The sequence below is a fragment of the Leucoraja erinacea genome, chromosome 36, assembly GCF_028641065.1.
Source record: "Leucoraja erinacea ecotype New England chromosome 36, Leri_hhj_1, whole genome shotgun sequence".
Lineage (NCBI taxonomy): Eukaryota > Metazoa > Chordata > Chondrichthyes > Rajiformes > Rajidae > Leucoraja > Leucoraja erinaceus.
In genome coordinates, this window is record NC_073412.1 from 1,676,524 (window position 1) to 1,702,924 (window position 26,401).

The 26,401-nt window shown below is 38.5% G+C and overlaps 1 protein-coding gene across 4 annotated transcripts in view; it reads right to left on the reverse strand.

The window, feature by feature from the left end:
- Positions 1-1,328: 1,328 nt before the first annotated feature.
- nptnb (neuroplastin b) overlaps positions 1,329-26,401 on the reverse strand; it is a 43,002-nt gene continuing 17,929 nt past the window's right edge. For 2 of the 4 annotated variants that reach the window (XM_055662896.1, XM_055662899.1), the window contains 7 exons: positions 20,508-20,679; positions 18,166-18,260; positions 14,031-14,164; positions 12,743-13,016; positions 4,877-4,901; positions 2,792-2,866; positions 1,329-2,194 (listed from right to left, as the gene is read on the reverse strand). In XM_055662896.1, coding sequence (XP_055518871.1) covers positions 2,806-2,866; positions 4,877-4,901; positions 12,743-13,016; positions 14,031-14,164; positions 18,166-18,260; positions 20,508-20,679 — 761 coding nt within the window. In that variant the 3' untranslated portion in view covers positions 1,329-2,194; positions 2,792-2,805. The remainder of the gene's footprint in view (positions 2,195-2,791; positions 2,867-4,876; positions 4,902-12,742; positions 13,017-14,030; positions 14,165-18,165; positions 18,261-20,507; positions 20,680-26,401) is intronic. The other 2 variants (XM_055662898.1, XM_055662897.1) reach the window with 2 other exon arrangements.

The following is a 26,401-nucleotide window of genomic DNA, read 5'->3' on the forward strand; positions in this document are numbered from 1 at the left end:
TTTCACACCTTACCCTTCCATATCTCTATGTCTCCCTCTCCCCTGATTCTCAGTTTGAAGAATGGTCTCGACCACCAATTCCTTCTCTCCAGAGAGGTTGAGTTACTTCAGCATTTTGTGTCTATCTAGGTTGTAACAGAGGGTTGTCAAAGCATGACAAGTGGAAGGACACAAAGTGCTGGAATATCTCTGGAGAAAATGGATAGGTAATGTTTTGGGTCGTGGCACTTATTCAGACCTGAATAGTGTCTATCTATTCCTCATATTCCAGCTGATGATTCAGACTTTAATATATTAAACTTGGTTTTTTAAAGGTTCTTTCAAACGTCCTGTATCTTGATGGGATTCTGTTGTTTTTGAAAGAGTAGCAGAGTAAAACCCATCACTGAGGTGGTGCAACGTACGTCTTTAGCAATGATGTCCATTGGCAGGTCAGGGTGCAGAAAGAGTTGCAAGGATTTAACTGGGACTGGAGGACTGGATAGGCTGGAGCTATTCTACATTGACTACATCAGACTAAGGGAGACCTTATGCACACTTGGAATGAGCAGAGATAAGTAACCAGATTACTAGTTTTAGTAATATTTGGTAGGACATTAATTTTAGACATGATTCTTTGATAACTCATCTATTGCGCTTTGAAGAGTCCCACAAAATCATCTCTCTCTAACCAAGTGCAGAGTAAAATTGCTTGATGAGTCATTTAGTAAGACATCATCATTTGAGTGCCAGTGTACATGACATGCCCAATCTACAATCAAACTTGGCCCACTCAACAAGGAGGCAGGATTCGGAGCAACATAGGTAAGGGGGTACAATATCTTCTGATGGGTAACACCACCAGTAATCTCCCACTGGGCAACAGGGAAGAAGTTTGGACATGATGCACTGAACCCAAGCATTTTCCTTTATAGTGCCATGGCAATTTATGAAATGTCACTATTTTTGGTACATTTCTTGACCCCCCCCCCCCAAGGCATATTTTCCAAATATGGGCTAAACTAAAAGTACAGGAATGGCAATGAACTCAAAAGCTGGAGTGCATTGCCACAAACGGCTGTGGAGGCCAATTCATCTGTGATGTTAATGAGAAAATAAAAGATTCATTTTAGCCATCTGATTATGGGATTTGACAATAGTGTAACTCTAACCACTTCAACATAGGCCAATGCTGGATATTTAAAAGACTTACTTATAGAAATGTTTGTGTTTGACTTAAACAGTTTTCTAGATAAGCAAATGTATTGTTCGAAATTCACAGTCCAAAGCAACACATATTCATCTATAATATTCTATTATTTTCCTTCAACAAATCTCATGCCGATATCGTGTTCATTTTTGTTGTTTTTTATTTTTTAAATCACAGTGGGTCCACATGTACAATGAACTAGATGAAATTATAACCAAAAAAGTTAAATCTGGAACCTCATGCATTTGTACATTTTGGTTTTTTTTAAAAAGGAAAACTAACGTGAAAATTTGATCCAAGGAGTCTAAAGAGGGCAGATTTCTGAATAATTTTAAAAAAAATTGAAACTAATCATGTTATTCCTTTAAACTCTAGGGCACAAACATGCCATACTTATACACAAAAGGTGACATCAAAAACAGGCGTAATTGCAGTGAAATAACTAGATAGTTCAGCATTAACCTTTACCAGATCAGTGGAATGGGACAAATGTAGATATATATATATATATATTTATTTATTTAGATTTTTTTAATATATATGTTTCAATTTAGCCAGCTCTAAAATCTGCAATATATACAAATTCAAACAAACACTATTTGAGTGACATTAATTTATCAGCTGTATAAGGAGAGAATGAAAGATCACACTGTGGAGTTGCTTAAATAACATTACAAATGAGCATACCAGGAATAATAAACACTGCATGCATGATTTGTGCAGGGGAATAGAATCACAGGGCAAGAGAGGGCGAGTTTAGGGATGGGGAAACCAAGCATAAATAGCACATTAAGCACCCAAAGTACACCCTATCATTAAAACTCGCAAAGCAATCTTCTTAATACTTCATTCTTCAGGAGAAATTGAATAAGGCAAAACATGCTTCACACCGTCATCTTATTCCTGCTGAGACAAACAAGTTAAAACCTGCCCCATTTGGACAACATAACGCGAGTGTTCTTGGCTGAAACCCACTATCCGATAATGACATTTTCTTCCAAAATCCTGCAGAGGTTCAAAAAGAGTCAATTAGTCTTTTGAATATGCAACAAATTAAAATTGCCATAACTTAGAAGAAAAGAAAGCAAAGTGACTTTCACAATGGTCAGGATTGATCGTAAAACATGCTGGTAATTTGGTTGAGTGATGTTTTCTGGACAAATAATGGCTGGGAATTTGCTACAGAGAGATGAGGAAGCCAAGGTGCAGCAACTTAGTTGTAGAGGCACATTTAGTTTAACTTCCAGAGATGTAATTAAAATATGCCAGATTAATGGGTGATCAGAATTGGCATGGCAAAGGCCAGTATTAACTGTCCAGTTCTGTAGACGTTTTGAACCATTTTATGTCAGCATCAAATTAGTTAGAGATGGAAATGTATAAATGCTCCCACATGTCTCAATGACGAGACGTTGTGGACCCTACAACTGTTGCACCTCCTCCAAATTAAAATCTGGAAGCAATTTAAAAGAGTTGATGAGCACAGAAGAGAAAGGACTTGGTTCTTGCCAAATATTTGGATGAAGAACAAATCCTTACCAAAATGGAGAAGCTAACGTGCACATTTTGACATATTAATCCCAAATATAGCAAACCACTTACTTGATGACCAAGGTTTAGTTGGTATTCCTCTGGCGCAAGTTCTTATCTTTATGATTATTTGTGGAATTAGTTTTCCTGTTCGAAATTGTTGCAAGTTATTGGTAATTTACGGTATTCATACACAAATACAACAATGCTTGAATGTAAAATGATCCAACATTGTGGAATGAAAGACAAACTTACATGTGCAAACAGGTTAGACTGTGCACAATCGTGATTATATTCAGTGTGCCTTCCCAACACGATAGAAGCAACCTGCAACCAGGCCTCTATTGCTAAATCAATCCATTCTTAGGATTGCCAAATCTATGTCAAAACCAAGGACATTTTTCTTAACACCCTATCCTGCCTCCTGTCTCAACTCTGTTATTTTATGGAGTTTAAGTGAGATCAATGAAAACTGTAACTGATGTTTTTAGGTGAATTAAGCCACTAAGGTGGTATTAATGTATTTTCTTTTGCTATTAAATCTGCTGCCTTAGATTCCTTTTGGGTCACAAACCTCTCCAGACACTCCACGGTGTCAGTTATTGCAAAGTAAACTGTACTTCACCCAGAGAAAACAATCTATGGGTATCTGTAAGGGATAAAGGACGTAACCCTCTTTAGAAATGTAACTTTGCTGCTTGATCCTCAATGAGCAGCAAAAAAAACCCATTTATTTTTCTCATTTTAGCGTTGAACTCTGCTCGGTCAACAGCAAATTTAAAATCCCTACAATTTGTTAATTCCCAGAGTTTGCTGGTAAATGTTGTTTCTAAATGGCATTTACCCGATTGGGCACAAACAGAAATAGGTATGCATAGATTACGTAGCAGAATAGACTCAATGGTGGAGCTATTGAGTACTACACTGCAAGACTATAAAGCTGACATTACAGAAAGGCATGCAGAAAGTGGTAATGCAACAGGAAGAGGGATATTCACTGTTAAATCACGAGTGAAAGTTTCATGAGAATATCCTATAGCAACTTCTGACGAGGCCAATATCCTACATAAATCCAACAAAAAGAACAAGTGTTAGAATTTCAGAAGGTTGTTGATTGGTGACGAGGAAGATCTATCCAGATCAGGTCTTGTGAACAATTACCATTTGAGCAAATGAGGTTGTGGAATCTTAACTCAGCATTATGCAATTGTGTTACTCCTAAACTGACACTGAGTTGACAACTCACTCTGATTGGTGGTTAGAGATTCAGAACTGTACATCATGGAAATAGGCCCATTTGGCCTACTTGCCCACGTGGGGCAACCAAGTTGGCATTATGGGCTAGTCCCATTTGCCTATGTTTGGCCCAAAGCCCTCCAAATCCTTCCTATCCATATATAGATAGATGCTCCCCGACTTAGGTGACTTATGTAAACAATTCTGTGATCAGTACGTGGTGCCTACCCAGAAGACCCCACACTGTAGAAAGTGCCCCGGACACAGTCGTCTGCCACTGGGACAGTAAATACCGTCAGTAAGTTATTTTGTGCAGAGGATGCGATTCTAACTTACAGAAAATCTGACTTAAGCAGGATTCGCAGAATGCAACCCTTGCGCAAGTCCAGGAGTGGCTGCATCTGTCCTAATGCCCAAAGACTGAGGGGGAACCTCATTGAAATTTACCAAATAGTGAAAGGCTTGGATATGGTGGATGTGCAGAGGATGTTTCCACTAGTGGGAGAGTCTAGGACTAGAGGGCACAGCATCAAAATTAAAGGACCTCTAGGAAGGAGATGAGGAGAAATTTCTTCAAAGGGTGGTGAATAGGTAGAATTCTTTGCCACCGAAGGCTGTGGAGGCCATCAATAGATATGTTTAAGGCAGAGATAGATAGATTCTTGATTAGTATGGGTGTCAAGGGTTATGGGGAAAAGGCAGGAGAATGAGGTTAGGTGGAGAGATAGATCAGCCATGATTGAATGGTAGAGTAGACTTGAATTCTGGTCTTATCACATGATCTTATGACTGATGTAGAGAGGAGGAAGATTTACGTAGTATCTCACTCACTTGAGCCGAAAAAACTCAGAGCAGTCTATATTTTAAACTGGCAACCTTATTATTGTACTACATTTTAAATATATATTCATGTATACTTACATTGGTCCAGAAACTGGCTCGTCGTCTGCAGCAGTTAACGAAGTTCACAAAGAGAAATTGGAGGAAAAGAGGATAAAGGAGAAGAAATTAGACTTGTGAACAAAAAGAGTTGACGTGTTAGCACCAACTGCCTTTCGCTGTTCTACTTCAACAATACAATTGCTCATGGAGTTAGTCTCTAAATCATTACATTCAAATGGCAACAAAAAATTATTACATGGTCAGTTAACACCTTTGAGGCTCGTCATGAAATACTGCAACTATATGGACAGATCACGTAAGTTTAATGTTCATCTTGTCCCTAAGTTCCAGTTGTTCACTGTTTTAGACCAATGAGAAGACGTAACCCAACATCTAATTGTGGAATCCTGCTCAATAGAACTAGTTTATTTTTTAAGTTTCGATTAAGGTGGCGTTTGGGGGTATGGGGATAATAGGAATTGTGTACATGGTAGTCGTAGAGTGATGGGTGAGATAGGAATATAGCAGTGAAAGTAAAAGGGAGAGATAATGCAGGGTCAGGGATGGTGGAGACAGCACAGCTACTAAGTTTGAGGATAGATTAAGAACGCAAGCACAATGAGGCTGAGAAAGTAGAATGAGAGCAACAGGCAGAGGAGTTGCAATAATGTCAAATGTCAAATCAACTTGTGGTCCACAGGACAAAACAAATTCTTTGGTTCGTGTGTGGATGGAATTCAAGCAGATATATAATATATTGTTTAAATCGTACAGAAGTGAATATGGCTATTCATATGTATTTTTCATAAAAGTGATGATGAAAGTAACAATTAAAATGTTTTCTGACAATAATTCTGCTATGTTGGTCTGAGGTATACTTCAATTTTGACAATGGTGTACACAATACTAACAAGGCTAAATCATTTGTATTTTTTTTAAAAGATGTACTAATATTAGAGGACATTAAACCTAGAAGGGTTATGAATTATTCTGGCAATGTATATTTCTATAAAAAAATGAATAATGTATAGTTTTACGGACTTTTTAAGAAAATACATTCCATAGATTTCAAAATATGCATTCTGGAATGATTCTGGAACCTCTTACACGTTTGCAATCTGCAGAGAATGTCTATCGTTCTTTAATGAATCAATTATTTATTCATATTTGGGGAAGAAAAAGAATTTGGGATTGTTTTATGTACATGACTATAAAAATAATGTTTAATAGTTTGGCTTGAAGTGAAAGGCAAGTCATTTGAAAGAATCGTGTCTGAGCTGCCCAAATCTTTTCTATCCAAGAAACAATGCATCTCGAGTGGTTAGGAAGAAGGATCACAGATGGGTGTTCTTTGGACAAGTTCTGAATTGTGCCCAGTGGATTAAGCAGGATTCCACAAGGTGTCTGGTGTACATGAAGCAAGTATGGAGATTTATCGCAACACAGCCACCTGACAGCACGCACCAGGAGTAATGGCAACATTTCCCGGGCTCCAGAAAGTGCCATTACTCCATCTGTACCTTGAGGCACGGAGAGAAAGCCACCGCCAGCACACACAAGTGTCTGGGAAGACCAAAAAATGAATCAAACCACAAACCAAGAGCTCACAGCGGAGAAACACCAGCAACACACCAATGACCACAGGTCTCAGTCACTGGCAAGGACGCAATTGTCAAAGAATACTAGACCAGGTTGACAACCAGACAGAGTGTCGCAAAAATAGTGAAGATATATACATAGTTTATGCATATCAAGAGACGCATCAGGAATTGAGATAAGTACAGAGTATATAGGCTGGGTTTACTCCCCTCTACCACCTGCTGTTTATCCCCAGCGTTTGCTTAAGAAGATTCTAAATTATCAAATGAACTATATGACTTTTGATAGGACAGAGACCAAGCAATTGTTTGCATCAGAGGACTTGCATGGCAGATTAAAAAGCACCTTGTATCATCTGTGAAAACTGAATAGTTTCTTTCCAGATATTCTTGGCTGTTTCAATGGTGGTTGCTGGGGTGGGGAATGTACAGTACACTCCTTTTAAACTCAGGAGCCAAGCAAAATTCACAAATTAAAAGACCCGAGGGAGCAAAAGAACGTGCTTATTTAGTTTATTCCTATTTCAGGCTTAAGTTTCACATAAAAACTGCAACCAACCTAAACTCCTAAAAATGCAGAGATGCGGGTCGGACCTTAAAAGGAGCGTATTCTACTTCTGGAATATTCTTCAAGTACAAGTGCACCAACTCTCAAAATGACTGTGGGGAATCACCTTGCTTTCCAGTTGAGACATTCAGGTGGAGTTGTCACAGAAGCTCGTTATTTGGAACTTTCAATCGAGCATTTATTTTTGTATGCGTGCTTTAAGGTAAAGTAATTAAGCTCTCTGTCCAAATTAAGTTATGGCATTGCTCATAACTCCTTGAAATGCAACTGTACTTGAACGGGAAAAAGAGATCCTAAGCACAATTGAAAGTGTTTGAACACTAACTCTACCAAATCCCAGTTTGCATTTCTTACAGATAAAAGATTGCTTTTGTGACCCAAAGATATATACTCTCAAGATATTTTGAACACTTCATTTCTATAGTGAATGTAATAGACAAAAAAAAAGCTTGGCCTTGTATAGTAAGCATTACACCCAAAGGGTAGTCATTCAAACTTGTCCATTTGAAGCAATGGACAAGTTTTGTTGGTATAAAGCCTTGAATAAATGAAGCTTACCGCTTTTGTTTGATGCCAATTAAGTAAATCCAATTTTGGCAGAGATGGATGGATGCCCTCATTCTTAAATCCAAAATATACATATGCAGACTTGCACAAATCATCGTCTGTAAAAATGTAGTTGCACTAAGCAAGGATGATTTCGACTGGTAGCTGGTTCTTAAAATTGGGGTCTAAGATCTAATAAGAAATGCAAGTTGTGGGAAGGTCATGTTCAGAAAAAAACCCCCCAAGAGAATGATTATTTCAATACTACACTGGCTAGAATGATTCCTGATTTGTTTCTTCACCATGTCACCCCCTGTGGTATGTACACGGAAACTATTCAGATTTTACAATAGCTATCTGCCATGGCACATGCAGACACAGCAATACCCCTGATACAGACCATGGTATGGTTGAAATCCTCATCATAAGCCGTATAGCTCTAGAAGACAACTAGTTCAAACCTAGAAGCAATCTATGTTTGCAGGCCGTTAGTTCTGGCCAACTCCTGTGACATCCCCAGGACAGAAACAGAGCAGACTAAACCCAAAAAAACTCAAACGCTGATTTAAAATCAAAAGAAAACAGAACTACAAATCCAGAAATGGGCAGCAGAAAAACGGAATGGAAGATACGAAAAAAAGCTGCGAACGTAGATGAGGACTTGGAAAAAAGTTTTAACATCATGAACTGATGCACTTCAGACTTGAAGCTGAGGAGAAACAAACTCGAGCATGCAATTCTCTCACTTACCACCAGTTTTAGGGTATGATGCAATTGAGAGGGAAAGAAAAGAAGTCACAATAACCGACAAATATTAATACAAACCATAGTTCTAATCTAGAGCGCTAGGATGAAGGTGTCCCTTTGGCCATCTGACCTTGTAGGAAACAGACACGGGGAAAATGGCCTGTATCCCTGGAAGAAGGAACTGCAAAATTTGGAAAATTGCTGTATCTCGTATTTTCTCAAGGTGGGAGTTTTAACAAAAAATCATGAGTATTGTTTTATTCCTTGCCTTACTTTCCGTGACTCCACTGCTAAAGTAGCCACACCTGTCAAACGCTTTACCTGGAGTCCATTTTGGCAACCTTTTAGTGTGGTTCAGGTTATTTTGAGTATTACAAGAGCATTTAGAAATAAAACTTGATTCATAAACAAATTTAATTATCAAGACTATCATACGAACTGCAAATTCCTCCATGAACATCCATCAATAAAAACAAATCCTGCTCAACACCAAGTATTGTTCTCCCAACTCCCAAATATGCATGAACATTGAAAGCAAAGACTGTTTCAACAGACTTAACAAAGGTCTTTGTTTATTCATGTCCAGTATATGTACTATGCTCCGGTTGCATCTCAAATTAATTGCGACATAAAAGTTCTTCTAGCTGAAGACCTCAAATATCATCACTCCAACCTTGGAGAATGACTGCTGGTTCAACTGCATTGGTGAGTGAATGTCCTATTATTCTGCAGGGCTTGATCAAGTAAATGTTGCTATTCTATATTGAGGAATGGAGCTGATCTCAAGATTCTGAGGGAGCTTTACAGGATGGATAATAAACTCATTCCTTCTTTTGGAGTACTTAACCTGGGAGTGGTCCAAATACAAGGACAAGCCATTCATTACTCTGTCAAAGTGACTTTTCTTCATGCAGATCATGAATCTTTGGAATTTTCCTTGAGATTGTGATCGCCTAGTCATTACATTATACTTTATTATAAATGTAAGTTGTGGCTGATACTGGATATTGATATTGGACAATGGAACTGAGGGACAAACAGGTTGGCCAGGAAGTAGGATTACGGAACAATCTAACAATCTGGCCTTTTCCTCTTACTATTTTAGTTTTAACATCAATTCTGTAACAAACTGGAGCCATAAACACAAATCTACTGCGAATAATGCGAGATATTTACTAACACTAACACTCTGCAATATTTTGATAAACTTTAAGATAATTAGATACATTTTTATTCTGAATAGTGAAAAGGTCCATTATCTTTGATAAATCAAAACATCTCCGAAAGTAGAGTGTAGCAAATTGTTATTATTCACTTAAACCTATGGTTTCAAATATTGTCTGAAACAATGCACACTTGAAGTAATTAATGCTGACACAATAATGACCATGGCATTCTGCGCAAGTTGATCCAGGGTCTATCCCAATGGCCGGAATCAGGTGCAAATGTGCTATTTTCTTTTTCAGGGAACAGTAAACTTAAGTGCTTATTTTGGTACCTGGCATTAGTCATATTGGACAATGCAACCAAGGGGCAAACAGACTGGCCAGGAAGTCAGATTACCGAATGATCTAGCAAGGTCATTCCGCCTGCACAGTGGTGCAGCTGGCAGAGCTGCTGCCGCACAGCACCAGAGACCCAGCTTCAATCCTGTCTGTGTGGAGTTTACAGGTTATCTCTGTGACTGTGTGGCTCTCCCCCCCCCCCCCCCCCCCCCCCCCCCCCCCCCTCACCAAGTGCTCCAGCTTCCTTCCACACCCCGAAGACATGCGGGAATGGATAAGAAAGTGGGATAACATAGAACTAATGTATCTTCAGTGAATCGGTGATCGATGGCCAGTGTGGACTCAATGGGCTGAAGGGGCTGTTTCCATTCTGCATCTTTCATAAACCTCTCAAAGCAGCTTGGCATTCTCTTGGGTTTGTTTTCCATATCATACTTATCTGGCAATGCCCTGAAGCAAGTTTTCCAAGTGTAGCTTTCTATGCTGCTGCTGAATGCTTATTGTGGCACTCCCAATAATATTTCCGTTATTTTTTATTGCATAATACAGCTCTTAATTAACCAGGAACTGTCGACCCCAACAACTGCTAGTTAAGAGAGCTCTAAACTAATCCCGAGTTCTTTTCTGATGGACTTCAAATAAACGAATAAGGTAAATGGAGATTTTTGCACCAATTACTGGAGAAACCATTCCTCTCAGTAAAGCAGACACAATGCGGAACGTGGAATAGATAAAATGATTAATATAAACATTTGTTGGGCCTGCTCGTTAACCTAACCATCACAAATCTTGAATGATCTTCAATAGATGTACTGCTATTACTGCAGCAGGAACAATGATAGAGCTATCAATTGCTATTGGGTATTTCTAAAAGTTTTCATGGAACGGTTTATTTGTGTGAAGCCATTTCACAATGATGACCTTTTACAACTTAATCAATCATTCTGTCAATTTAAAATATTGACTCCATTTCCTCTCCTCACAGATTATGTAAACCTGAACAATTCCTGTGTTTTTTTTTTGGCTTTGAATCAAATTTACAGCATCTGCAGAGTTTTGCTCTGTATGAAGACTGATCACATTTCTGAGACAAGTTATCAATCCATCAATAGCTGCCTCAAAGCTCTTTGTAGGGCAAGGCAGAAAAAATAAACATGAACGGATGTAAATTTAGAAAATAATTTGGTAAACAGAACAGAAGCCCTTTTGCTAACTACTAATTTGTATAGCCTTTAAAGTCATGGCGCAAATTATATACACAATTCAGTATCATTTCCTTTTGTTATACATTCCCACATCACTGCCTTCCATACTTTTGAACGGCTCTCCTTTTACCACATAAATTTTATTGTCCACTTGCACACTGCGGCCTCTTCCTTTAATCAATATCACTTTGTTTCCCACGGGAGCAACTTCTAATTCAGCAGGATATCATACCTCAGTCACACAAAATGACAAGGACAGCAAAACAAGGCCTCACACAAATTGCACTTCCTTGGTTCAAACTCACCCTCGTGCCAGGCATTTTTAAGAGCGCCTCGACCCAAAACGTCACCCATTCCTTCTCTCCAGAGATGCTGTCTGTCCCACTGAGTTACTCCAGCATTTTATATCTATCTTCGTTATGAACATTGATTTCTCTAATTTCATAACCCTTGCATTCCCCCTCTCTCTGTCCCTCCCCTATCCAAGTCATCCTGCTAGTTTCACTGTTTGTATCCCTTCATTAGCACCTCTTCCACAGCCAACAATGGAACATTTTGGACTCCGCTTTTCTTGAGTCATCGGTCCCTCTCCCCTGACTCTCAGTCTGAAGAAAGGGTCTCAACCGGAAATATCACGTTCTTTTTCTCCAGAGATGCTGCCTGACTTCTACTCATTGTAAATATGTATCCGAGCACATTTCACTGAACACAGACATTGCCGAGTTGAATTGCTAATACAGGCTTCTGCCAAAAGGTAAGATGTCATTGTATATCCAATATGAAAGAGAGAGGAAAAAACAAGACTGGGAAATTTAATATCAACATAAAATTTAGAATCTAGAATGAATAAAATCTCAACTAATACTCTGCAAGTTCTATGGTGAAACACTGAAGGATACAACTGGAATCAATTGGATTATAATTTACAGCACTAACAACTGGATAATCTCAAATTTAATCATTCCATTAAATGTAACTTTTTTTGTATTAAAACATTTAATGTTTGCTTTCTTTCTGTATAGTTACAATTTGCAGTGACAATCACAGACATGCATTTACACATGGAAGGGGTGTGAATAATGGCAGGATGCAGGTGAATTAGACAGACAAAGACATGAGCATTGTAGGAGAAAACAGATCTTAAATAAATCCTTAAAAAACATAAAATACCGACCACTCTGCGACTACATTCTCAAAATATTCTTGTAAACTGCCCTTGTGAAATACTTGGAACTGAGCATAGTTCCAGCTAACTACTGAGTTAGCAAAGATCAATACCAGAGTGAATAGTTTGCATTCAGAATCCACTATTGTCTGCAATGGAAAAGGATTAAACAATGGAAATATGTAAAATGTTCCTCAGAAAAACATGACGTCACTGTTCTACCGTCAGAAATCCTTCTTAAAATAATGAAGCAGAAACTACTGAACTAATGGAATGGGTTTGCTTGAAAAATCTAAATTATTAGCAAATTCAAACTGATGAAATTTTTCAATGTTCAAAAGGGAAAATCTTTACCTTCAGCATAAACAAATGAATGAAAAGCAATTGAATATCATTTAAAAAAAGGGTCAGGTAAAATTCTACATAAGATATGAATGCTTCAGTGTCTTTTCAGGTAACCTATTTAATTCTAGAGACTGATAGAGTATTAATAAGCCATCTGAACAGGCTAATATCAAATGGGTTAAGTCTAGGAGTAGGCTGAAAGGTTTATATAAAGAGAGAAACTTACCGTCAGGGACTTCATCCGGTCTCTTTCGCTTCTCATAAACAACAATGATGACCACCAGAATGATGATTTCTGCCACAACTCCCAGGAAGGGCCAGAGGGGTGCCAGGTGGCTGCGGACCCGCAGTAGTGTACTGGCATAGCTATCCCCAAGGAAATTGGTGGCGTTGCACATGTAGTCGCCTGGATCATTCTCAATATGTAGATTCTTAATAATCAGTTCAGTGTAATTGTCTTTATTGGTGATCATGTACCGCCCAGTGTCGTTATTCAACTCCTATCAGAGAACAGGAGAAACAATTTTGAAATGGAATTTTTTTTTAACATAACCAATTTCTTTAATTCCAGAGAACAAAAGTGATAAACAACGTGTTGTAGAGGAACAACGTGTTGTCCAGGTGCTTAGGAAATAAGCAGAATGCTAAAGCAATTATTTGTCTCAAATCTGAGCTCAATCTTTTCTTTCTGGACATCAGTCACTGCCAAGTGTAGCGGGAAGCCTCTGCCTGAATCCAGAAACCTAGCTCACACAAGTGTTAATGCACCTTTGATGCAGTGGACTGGGTACAAGTAGGAATATCAGCCCTTTTGTCCTTGTTGTCTAGTCTGACAGCTGTGGAATTCAATTTCAATTTACTCAAACTATGAACATTTGATCAATATCTGTTACATTCTTTAATTGCTTTGTCATCTATTCTGGAGCTCGCTATCAAAAGTATTACACAACAATAATGCATTGACATGCTCGTTCATTCCAGGCTACTTAGTTTAGAGATATAGAGTGGAATCACGTAGTCCGCGCAGCCCAGCGATCCCCGTACACTAACACTAACACTACCCTACACACTAGCATCCTACACACTTTATCTTTTACCAAAGCCAATTAACCTACAGGCCTGTACATGAAAGACAAGGTCACGGGGATAAAGTCCAAACTCCATACAGACGGTATCCGCTGTCAGGATCAGACCCGGGTCTCTGCCACTGTGAGTCAGCAACTCTACTGCTGCGCCACCGTGCTGCTCCTTATTAAGTATATTTGAAGCAACAATAAAAATGCAGCTTTCCTGTGTGGTCAGACATCCAACACTGGTTCCTCACCCTTTGTACAATTCACTTCTCTCTCCCCTATTTGCCCCAAAGCATAACAGCAGATACAGAACTTGAGTTTTTTGTTTGAGCATCTGTATTATGTACTAGTCAACCACATTATTTCAAGTGAAGAACTTGAATTCAAATTAAAAGAAAATGACAAGCATTCCAAGCATGAGATTCAGCAAACCAGACTCACCACAAATTCATCATTCACCTTCTTATGCCAGGTCCAAGTAGGATAGGGATATCCAATAGATTTGCAGTATATAAGAGCATCTTGCCCCTCATTCTTATTCTCACTTTTCTTGTGGCCAGTGATTTCCGGTCGTGCTAGGACAGAAGATAATAAAGTATTAGAAGAGTACTGAAGGAATAGAACAAGCAGTTCAAAAGTCACTGCTTATTAATGCTTATGTAAACTACCAACTGATGGCAACATTCTTAGCACCCATTTCCCCCTCCCCCCCCCCCCCCCCCCCCCCCCCCACAATTTAAAACTTTGCTGACGTCAGTCCGTCATCTTGCTTCATTGTTGATTCAACATTTATTTCAGCTGCTCTGAAAACTCAAAAATAACTTGCCAGTTCAACTCTATTATCACCACCTTCAATATGTTGTAGTCTCATCTTATCTGAATGTTCAACCCCTCAGGTCAGATGTGGTTCTCTAAAATAATGCACTCTACTATATGAGCATCTTCAATTTCTTCCAAACCTGTATAGCCGTTAATGAAAAAGAACTTAATTTTTATTATAATTCAATGTTTTCTAATGATGATTCTGAATTAAATTGTACGACTGGTAAATTCAGTCGTACTACTGGTAGACCTAATTCCTCCCTTCAATGAGCAAAAGATGAACAGAATACACAATTTTAATACCATGGCCTTGGTTTGGCTTCCTTCCAACACATTTGTCTAGAGATTATTTGTTTGAATAAATCAAATGTTATATTCAGAAACCTCACAGTCTCGAACGCTATCTTAAATGTTTCGGTTTCCTAACTGCATTTCTTCAGTTACCAAGTAAGCCAATTCCAGAGATCTATCTACAATGCAATTCTTTGTACCCTTGATCTACAGTTAGCAAGTTTAATGAACGGTTTACTAATCATGTTCTCCTGCCCGCTGAAAGGAAAATTCATTGGAACATGTATACTAAACAGTCATAATACGTAGCAAAGTGGTGGATGTATCACACCTCGCTACCACCTGTCCCTGTCTGCCCACGCTCGCCTGTTCCTGAATGCAGAGAGCAGACCATGCTGACTGTGACACACATGGCCAGCTGGGGACAACAGCCAGGCATCAAGCAGCCCAGTTCTGATGTCTTATACTTTTCCAAACCACAAGTAGAATTCTACTTAGGAGTTATACAATGCATGTATATACTTTTTTTTGGTTCTACTGTACTATTTAATTGTTTTCAATTAATCTAAACTAACATTTTTCCAAAGTATTTTCCATGACATTTAAATGTTGTTTATATGAATTTCTCCATTCCTTGAGGTAAATACCACACGGATGTTTTACATATCTCTTATTTTGGTCCTCCTGCCGGCAATGATACTTGGGCCCTTTATTCTAAGTGGCTGGGAAAAATGCAGCATTATTACTGAAAGAAGTGTTGCACAGAAAGGCAGCAGGCCTTTTTGGTGCAACATTAGTTCCTTTCTCTTCCCAGGGGTTTCTAGGGACTAAAGCAATCCAAGGGCAGTGCAGGAATTGAAATGAAGATCATGTATGACATTGATGAATGGCAGAGCAAGCTCAAAGGAGTGAATGATCTAATCCTGCTCCAATTTCTTATTTTAAAGCCTTAATTATGAGAACAGAATTATCTAACTTAAAAAGCAAATAAATTCCAATTCATCCATATTTCAACAACACTAAGACAGGAATTGCAGATGCTGGTTTAAATTGAAGATAGACACTAAAAGCTGGAGTAACTCAGTGGGTCGGACAACATCTCTGGCAAAAAGGAATAGGTGATGTTTTGGGTCGCGACCCTTCTTCTGTTACAGTTTAAAATGAATAAACCCGTCATCTATACTGACATAGTGTAAGCAAATAATTACAGATTCACATTGTTAAACATTGTAAATAGGATGTGAGCAATACTAACATGGCTGGTGTTTATCGTCCATTCACAGGAATGAACTAGATAGTTTTGGAATCGATTCACTTGTATGAACATTTTCTCTATTCTAAAAGGCTTCAATGTCATAACCAGTTTGTAAAATGAGGGCAGCTTGTGCTTCAAAGAACTGTCCCACTTTCACTAATTTCTATTTTAATAACAGCAGAGGTGGGATATGAACACATCTCTGGATTGCCTGTGCCACAAATAACCTACTGCGGCTACTTCAAGACATCATTATTTTAGTTTAGACACAAAATGCTGGAGTAACTCAGCGGGTCTGGCAGCATCTCTGGAGAAAATAGTTGACGTTTCAGGTCAAGACTGAAGAAGGGTCTCGACCCGGGATGTGTGCACTCAGTGGGTCGAAGGGCCCGTTTCCATGCTGTATCTCTAAGTTAAAGACGATTCCCTTACAGCTCTTCATTAAATACATCAAAATTATTGTTTTGCCTTTCCAAGAGATGAAAATCCCACGCACAGCTTGACACGAGTGAATTGCTTTCAGTAGTAACAGCAGTAAAATGGTATGAGATATAAAAGGCTCTCCCTAGCATCCACACAGAAAACAGATTCAACTCATTAGTTATTAATAATTACTATCTGGCAGAGGGCTTCCGATTCCAAGCTGCAAGACTAAACCTCAAGGACAAGTGAAGGTAAAATCTGGACAAGCTGTTTCCTCACACTGCAATGTTCATCTCATTAAGCGTATCAAGTATCCATTTCTGTGGAGGGAATGGGCAGACGATGTTTTGTGTCGGGACCTTCCTGACCCAGAAAGTTGCAAGTCCATTTCCACCACAATGTCACCTGACCCGCTGAGTTCCTCCAGCACTTTGCTTTGTGCTCAAGATTCCAGCATCTGCAGTTCCTTGTGTCTAAAGTCTCAATTTGTTGATTTCAAAGACAGCATTGACTAAAAGTGTTTCTGGAACTTTTAATATAATTTGTCACATATTTCTTCCCAGACGAATTATCTTGCACTTCCCTTATATCTACATAGAAATACAGAATGGAGTACTCAGCATGTCACGTATTGGTGCTCACAAATCTAGAACTTTGATTCATTCCTGAAGTCGCGTGCTGTCTCTGTGGAGTTTGTACGTTCTCCCCATGTGCTTTTGACAGGTGCTCTCAATTATTCCCCAAAACATGCTGGCAAATGGCCACTATAAACTAATGTTTAGTGTAGGCAACTAATAACATAAAAGGGGAGAGAATGGGCATGTAGGAGTGAATAAGTTGCAGGGCAAAGGGAAATGAGACTGCTCTGATGGGAGACAACATGAACTGGATGGGGCGAATGGCCTCTCTATGCCAAAGGAGGTAAACATTTACAACACGGAAATAGTCTAATTGATGCTACTGTTTGTTTTACAAGAACTACCAATAACTAGATTTCAATTGATGTTCAGAACATCCTTGCATTCTTCCCTTTATGTATACTAGCTAGTGAGAAATGCATGGTTCTACGGAAGATTAACTCACGAATGAAAATGTACGGAAGTATTCTACGATCTTGAATTTGCTTCATATTATCAATATACTCCCTCTGCTCCAGCCCACATAATGGGAAGTCCTTTAATCATCAGCAACACAGATACCACACCCCATCCTTGCTGCAAAAAGCACCATTTTAGCCTTTGCATAAATCATGTCATCTATATATCTAAGTGCCATGTAAGGTCTCCATTTGCCCGTTTCACGACGTGCCTCCCTGACTGTCATTGTCTCTCTGTACATTTCTCCATTTATATAAAGAGGAAGGAGTTGAGGTACTGAGTTACCTAGTACTGATCACCATGACACACCGCTCATTTCATGTTGCCAACAGAAGCTTTTGTGCTGATTTATTTTCCAGTGGCACACAGATGATGTCGCTGGATGATGAGACTTAAGCACAGCGGGAGAGGGGGAGTGCAATGAGTAATTACTTGTATTCCCATAAAATGGAGACAGACAGACTGTGTAGGAATGAACTACAGATGCTGGTTTACACCAAAATGCACAGAATGCACAAAATGCTGGAGTAACTCAGCGGGACGGGCAGCATCTCTGGATAGAGGGAATGGGTGACGTTTTGGGTCGAGACCCTTCTTCAGTCACCCATTCCTTCTATCCAGAGATGCTGCCTGTCCCGCTGGGTTTCTTCAGCATTTTGCGTCTACCTTAAATGGAGACAGAGCCTACCTTTGACGTCAATTGTGGCATTGACTGGAGGAGAACTTTCAAATGTAAAGACGCATTGATATTCTCCAGAATTATCTGTTCTCGGTTTGAGAATCCTGGATTACAAAGAAGATAAAAAATGAGCAAATTATGATTAGATAAATTAAGTTCTTTGATTGTGTTAAATTAAATCACCTTTACAAATATACTGGGTGTTCATCAGTGGCAGGACATCTCATATAAAACACGTGTGTATGTTTTAAGAAGGAATCACAAATGATTTTAAATATCTTTAACCGCATCAGAACGTAGATTATGTTTAAACATAGGCTCTTTAATAATAACGCAACCAATATTGGCCAATGGACCTATCAATGTCTGCACAACCACCCAGGATGTGCTCAATAAACCAACCTTCAGCTTAACCCATAAATCTTTAAAGGAATTTGATGTTGAACTTAACAATTTCTGGTCAAAAAGATCAGATACTGTAATACACCCACTGTGGCTGAAAGGTGTGATCTTTAGCATGAAACCATCTACAGTAGGAAAGCCCCATATCACCACTCTTCCTCCTGTCATGCTCCATAGCACCAAAGCAAACATCATTTACTACATTCTGGGGAGGATAAAACCAAATGGTTTGCAAATTATCATTACTATTCATTAATTACAATGGTTCTAGAACCCTAGTTTTATGAAGAGAAATGGCGTTTGACAAGTTTGTTACACTTCATTGAAGATGTAATTTAGAGTAGATGAGAGAGAACCAATTGATGGTACATATGGATTTCTAAAAGAGTTCCAATGAAAGGTTACATGAGATTGAAAATAATGTCACAGAGAACTTTAAGAATAAACCCATTGTTAGATTGCCCATGCCAAACTAGAGCTGGGGCTTCATCTATATTAATGATTCGGATGAAGGGTCCAAATGTATCACATCTAGGTTTGCAACAATAGAAAGCAAGATAGAAAATAAAGCAATGAAGAGAAAAACAAGTTATGAGAGATTAAGAAAATGAACAAAAATTTGGGCAAGCAGAATGCAATGGTTAATCATTTTGGAGGCGTTATAGAACATTTTAAAATGGAATTAAATATTAAATGCTGATGTGCAGACAAGTCTGGACTCCCATGTACAGGCACAAAATTACAGCAGACAAGGCAAGGCAAATGCTAATTGGTCTTCATAGTAAAGGGGGAAGGAGTGCAAACATGAAAGAAGGAGAACTAAAAGGAGGAGACATAATTCCAATGTTGTTCTCCCTATTTAAGAAAAGATGTACTTGCCCTTTAAATGATATATGACTCGATACACCAGGTTGCTTGACCGTGCCCATAAAATGCACTCTTATCTCATTTCTATTTATATCACTTTGGGAATGGAAAAAAAAGCCCCTACTGACTTCATAAGAACCAACATCTTAACATCTGCAGCATGAAGATGCCAGTGCTAGATAGAGTCACTAAAATAAACAATTGAATATTTGGACTAATACAGATGATATGCTGGCAAATGTATGTGATATTTCTGGGTGAGGAACTATTAGGCAAATAAAAGATCCTTTTAAAAAGCCCAATAAGTAGATTTAAATTTTTAAAGAGATAACTCAACTACATTAGCAATAGCTTATGTTGAAGTATTTGGTTAATTATGAAGGTGGACAAAAATGAAGGTTAATTATGAAAATGTATTTAAACAGAATAACTTTATTGGATTTAGTTTCCCTCTTCCCTTTTTGAGAAATGCTCCATTCCGTTAATTATATTTACTTTAAAAAAAAGGGAAAATAGGTAAAGGCAACTTTTCGACAATTTTCTGTCGCTCGCCAAAAAACCCCAGCCTATGACATTGAATGCAGTTATTGACTAGAGACATGATTACTGCTGTAAGACAGCTCAATAAGGCTGTTCACAAGCCTTTTCTCAAAAGTATCAAAAGATGGTTAATAAACACTGGCCTATTTGTTCTCGGTATACATGTGACAAACACGGATGGAAAGACGGAAGAAAGAAAGTTTCTCCGGGTTACGAGCAACAATGCTTTTGCACAGATGATCACGTGGATTATATCACCATTTGTCATCGTGCAAAAGCAAATGTCTGACTGCACCTCAGATCACCACAATGGCATCATTTGCCATTGGCAAAATTAGTTGAATTAAATTTGAAAACAGTATAGGGCAGATTCAATTTACAAATTACTTAATGCATCCAATCATTGAATTTACTCCAATGGACTTAATTCAAATGAGATAGTGTCCCATAACTTTACAGACATCCAGAGGAGATTACTCACACCTTTTAAAATTCCAAAAGTTGATACTTGGTTACACAAAGCCTAAAGATATAGTTCTCACTTGTATTCAGTGCTGTTTGCGGCAACGTTCCTAGTCCCAGTAATCTCTTCTCCGTCTTTAATCCAGTAACTGCCGTTGCAGGGACTTGATGTCAAAGTCAAGTTACAATACAGGTTGATTTCTGTGTTTGAAGGCTTTAAAATAACTTCTTCAGTCGAATGGATCTTTGGCTCTGAAATGCACAGAGCAAAAATAGAGGTTGTTAGTTAATGTGATGCCAGTGCACAGCGAAAAACAGATGCAGCCAACTCTCAGTCACCAACCACTCGGAAATACAACTCTCTCTCGATGAACTGCTGGGTTTATTCTCTTACGACACTGCTATTAACCCAAAAACTGTGCCCACAGCTGACTATAAGCAAATTAGCAAACACTATTCTGTACAAAAACCCTAATTGCCTTGCAAATTCACTCAATGTGGTTTAGAGCACAATTCACTGAGATTGTAAACGGCTTGAGATGACTGACAAGTTGAAGGTCATTTGCTGTCGCTCTATCTGGCTACAAATCTGGAGAAAATTGTTTTGTGAAAATGCTGACGCAAATGTGAACACCAGCATCATCACGACATGACATGTCAGGCTGGTGTAGCTGCAAGCCAAGTCTGCACGTGGCAATGCTGAAATGTGACAATAAGGCAATTCTGTGTATTATGAATTTACTATCGACTCCACTACTATTAATTTAGCCCTGTGCGAGTTGAAAATGGCAGTTTACAGTAAGTGGAATTCCATGCATAAAACTCATTCTATGGGTTATATAAAGAAATGCTTCCATTACTGATTATTTAATTCATTCCCGTGCACCTGTTTGTAAATCTACCCTCCATTCTCAAAAGAGTTAAGTGATAAGTTAGCAGGATCTGTCTGGTAATGGTTAGGGTCTCAGGCTGGTTTAAATCAGGTGACAATGAGAACTGATTTAGTAAAGAAAAAAAAAAAAAAAAAAAAAGAATCGACAGGCCCAATGAATAGAATTATTTGAAATTAGAAAATTAAATGATAGAATGAACAATCAAAAACCATTCACAAAATAAATATGGTGCAGGCAGAATACTAAACACCTCACCATCACTGTACATTTATTACAGCATCCACAATCAAATCCAGGCAACATATACACAAATGTCCTACTTTCAATCTAGGAGAACTTGTACCTTCCGAAGAGTCCACCAGGGACTATACTGGAAGTTGGACAATTTTATACGGGACAATTTTTTTTTAACATTTATCAAGCCAATTAACCTACAAACCTGCACGTCTTTGGAATGTGGGTGGAAACCGAAGATCTCGGAGAAAACCCACTCAGATCACATGGAGAATGTACAAACTCCGTAGAGACAGTGCCTGTAGTCGGGATTGAACCCAGGTCTCCGGCGCTGCATTTTGCTGTAAAACAGCAACTCTACTGCTGCGCCATGGTGAACTTCTAGTTCAAATAGGTGGAACTAGGGATTTAACCCCACCCCCCAAAATATGAAAACTAAAAGATGCCATCAATGTTGGGATGTTTTTTGCTGAGTATAGTCTACACTCTACATGGTTGGTTACTAAACTGAACTGGAACCCGATTATCCAACCCAAATCCAAAGGCTACGCGCTGGTTTTGGGGTCAGGTACACATCCAGACAAAACACTGGGGTCTAGGATCGGCCATGCCAGACCCAGACTGGATCGGTCAGTATTTTATTCAGGATGAGTTTCTCAGTATTACTACATATGCCTTCTGTTCATCCTCAAATATATCATCAGTATGTTGCAAAATAACAATGCTAAAGGAACTCAGAAGGTCAGACAGCATCTATGGAGGTAGAGGGAAGGTGATTGACCATCCCTCTCCCTCCACAGAGTAAGCCTGACCCGCTGTGTTCCTCCAGCAGTGTGTTTTTTTGCTCCATGTTGCCAGTCCCGGACATCTTCAGTCGCATATTTCAGAATGTTACAATCGTACTCCACAATTTATTAAAGGAGTGCTTTCACAGAAAACTTGGTAAATAGTAAAGGCTCGGTAAAATGTATGGTGCTAATTTTTGGTACAGCATAGTCCAAAAGGTATAGAGCTGTACGTTATTCACCAAAGTGAGAAAATAGATTTGGAAATCGAGGCACCCTAAAGATTCAGTCGTGTTAAGGAGAAAATTTGCAACCAAGACATGGATAAATCAAGGAATACCTACATTCACAATGACTGGGTCAGGTATGGGATAAAATTCTACGTAGTCGGGGCTGGTTTTATTTTCCCGAGCAAATCGTTAATCTGACTTACTGCTATATGTCAGCTGCAAAACCCAATGCAGACACATAAACCAATTACCCTAATGAAAAAGCTTCAGCTACGTTTGAGATTAGTAAACTGTTTACTATATTTGTGTCAGTAACTGGTTTGCTTCCTCTGTAAAAAATATGAAGAGTGTGAGCTAATGAGTCTTCACTGGTGTTGATCATGAGGATTCATATGCTTAATGCTGTACTTTAAAAAAAAAACTATTTCATGCAAGTCTATTATTATTTTTAACCAATATTCTTTATATATCACCAAAATTGTTATTGTCATGTCACTGAAAACTCAGCTTTTAAAGAGCTTATGACCTTCAATCCACTCTTTGACATAGATAACCTACTTCTACCTGCAGAACCAATTTTACCTTCCTCAACATAAGGGCTGGTCCCGCCTTTGAAAGCTTTCCATAATCATCTCCAGGCATATCCATACCAACACATTCGTAAACGACTTTCTGCTTAACCTTGCCTCTCCTTCTGCCAAAATTCAGCAGACTTGTAACTACCATTTTGTTGATCCATGAATTCCACTCTCTCAACAGCATTATTCAAACTCCACCTTCAAACAACTTTGTCATCCCTTATAGAAATACATTTACAAGTAGCAATCCTCTCCGCTCATATCTCCTTCAACCTGACCATATTCACACCAGTCTTTCTCCTTGCCATTGGAATCTTAGCTAAGACCGCATGCTAACATTCTCTTCCGAAATATCTCAGATCAGTCCTCAATAAGGACCACTTCGCAGCAATCTTCTGCCAGCGTGATAGCATCCTGGGGAGTGTGGTATAACGATGAAACCTTGAGGGACAGGCAAATAGTTCCCCGAAAGTGGTGTCAGAGGTAGCTTTTTGAACATTGGTCTTCATCAGTCAGGGTATTGTATAGAAGTTGGGACACTGTTACAGTTGTGCAATACATTGGCGAGTCCACACTTGGAGTAGTGAATAAAGCTATTCAGTTTTGGTTATCTTGCTGTAGGAAGGATGTGAGTAAACTGAAATGAGTGCAGAGATGAGTGCATGGATATTGCCAGGACCTGAGGGGCTGAGCTATAGGGAAAGGTTGGGTAGGCTAGGACTTTATTCCTTGGAGTGCAGGAGACTAAAGGGTAATCTTATAGAGGTGTATAAAATCATGAGGGGAATAGATAGGGTGAATGCCAAGGATAAGGGAATCAAAAACAAAAGGACGATGAGAGGGGTAAGATTTAATACACACCTGGGCAGCAACGTTTTCACTCAGAGGGTGGTGGGTGTGGGGAACAAGCTGTCTGAGGAGGTAGTTGAGGCAGATACTATCACAGCATTTAAAAGACACTTGGACAGGTACATGTATTTGTACACATGGCTATGTATTTTATACTCTAACCCCCCTTTCCATTGAAATTAAATATTGAATCTTCTGACCCATAGAAAGCAGGAGGGGAACAAGGTCAGTCAATAAGTCAAAACAGTAATAAAATCTCCCTTCACCACATATTTTCACAAACGAGTCAAAATCTAATAGAAAGAAGCTTGAATAAATCATCCTTTAAGAATATAATAATATCATAACTTTTTAAAATTAATTCTAGAGAGTATCTAGTGTCCATTCATAACCATTTTGCAAGACTATCTGCCTGGCATAACAGACTGCAAGGACAGTAAACTATCCATCCCAATTCTGACCATTCATGAGCCAAGCACTGTCTCAACTGGCATTGCTTCAATGGAATGGAAGTTAAACCTCCAAAGTGTTTTCTTTGACCGGCATATTGCCTTGAAAAATAAGTTAATTTCAATCATGAATACAATGTTTTACATATTTCAGTCTAGTTTGTTGAAATTTCCAATGCAATAAAAAAGAATAGAAGAAACAAGGTCAGATTTCCACCCACTCTCATCTCAGGAGCAAAGTTAGAGGTTTTACATCTATCTTTCTCTGTATCAGTTTATGTTTAGAACATTTTTTTCTTCCTCACATTAAAAAAAGTTTTTCTCCCCCCACACAGGGGTTTACAGGAATATGTTGAAAAGATTCTAAATCAAAATGTCCTAAGACTATATATCACTGGACATCCCAAATAACAAATAAAGGAAACTCAGTACAACTTAGATTGCTGAACATTAAATGGTCAAAGAAATAATATTCCATTTGTTGCACGATCTATGTGAAATAATAACAAATATGAACATTACCTTAAAGACATGATCCCATTAAAATTAAGCAAACTATGCAGACTACATTAGGAAAAGGGATATTTATGAAAAGCTGATACGCTATAGGAGGCGAAAGTGAATATGGAAAGCAGAGTATAGTTATGGTGTGCTCTAGTCTGTGGGATGGGAAGAATAAGCATGTTGGGGTAGAGGTGCAGAGGATTAAGAAATAATTCTCAGTAGCAGGATCACTGTCTTTAATGGTGTACTCACCATCCTGAATTGTGCTGTTCTTACAATTTTGATATCAAATAACTTACCATTAGTACTGAAAAATAAAGGATGAAGGGAATACCCTCAAATGAAGAATAATGCAACATTAAACTTTCCATTAACTACAGCAGAAGTCTAGAAATTATCAACAAATATTGTAAATATTCTCTGACATTTCCCACCACTTTAAAATGAAGACACTAACCCACATGACTTAAATCTTGCTGAGCAGCAACTTTTGGGAAAAGGTTATAATTCTAACGCATTTTCAAATGTAGATGAAATCTCTTCATGATGATAAAGGTTGTCCAGATCTCTGAGGTAAAAGGGTTCCACAAATCTAGCATGATTGCTAATACTTACATAGTCATTCTCTCTCTGAACTACCAGATTGAATGCACAAAACTTGATTAACATTTAAGTTCTTTTAAATGATTAGCAGGCTTCACTTTGTTTTAAGAAGATGATGAATAAAATCTTTATGTTGGTTAACAATTTCAATGCTGTGCATTTGCACAATGATAACATGATATTAGCTCTCTATGGGGGTTATTAGTTAGTAGAAATAGCCATTCAGATACCATACAAATCTTGGGCTCAAAACATCTTCTCCCTCATACTCCCAATGAATTAATCTACACACAGCAAACCTCATGTTTATGGCTTTAAAAATAAACGTTGTAAAAGTGGAATATACGCCCTTCAGCAAACTGCATTTAGCATCACTGCAATTCTATTTAAATTGAAATAACTTCTATATTTGTAATGTCAACTTTTATAAGGTTCAAAATATGCCTAGCTAGTAGAATGCACCATAAAATATTTAATATTCTATTACTTGGATTATGGGCGCACCAAATCTAATCAGTACCAGGATTCAGTATCCAAAATAATTGTAAAATCGCTGTCCTGCACCATTTTGTAATGCCCCGCAGTTGCAGATGCCAATTAGCATGCGGAGCATCTCTCTTTGCAGTTCGCTATGCCATCTGTCTCGTATCCAGCAAACAGTAAAAATAAAACTTCACATGCACACCCACGCAGGCATTCATCAGCACTCTAGCGGCTGCCATGACTGCTTCAAAAGAAAATGGATCTGGTTAGCAGCTTTGTGTCCCAAGCACTAAAAGGTTCAATACAATGATCGATTAAACACACAACTGCTCAGGCTACAGGGCTCACAATTTTCATGGGGAAAGT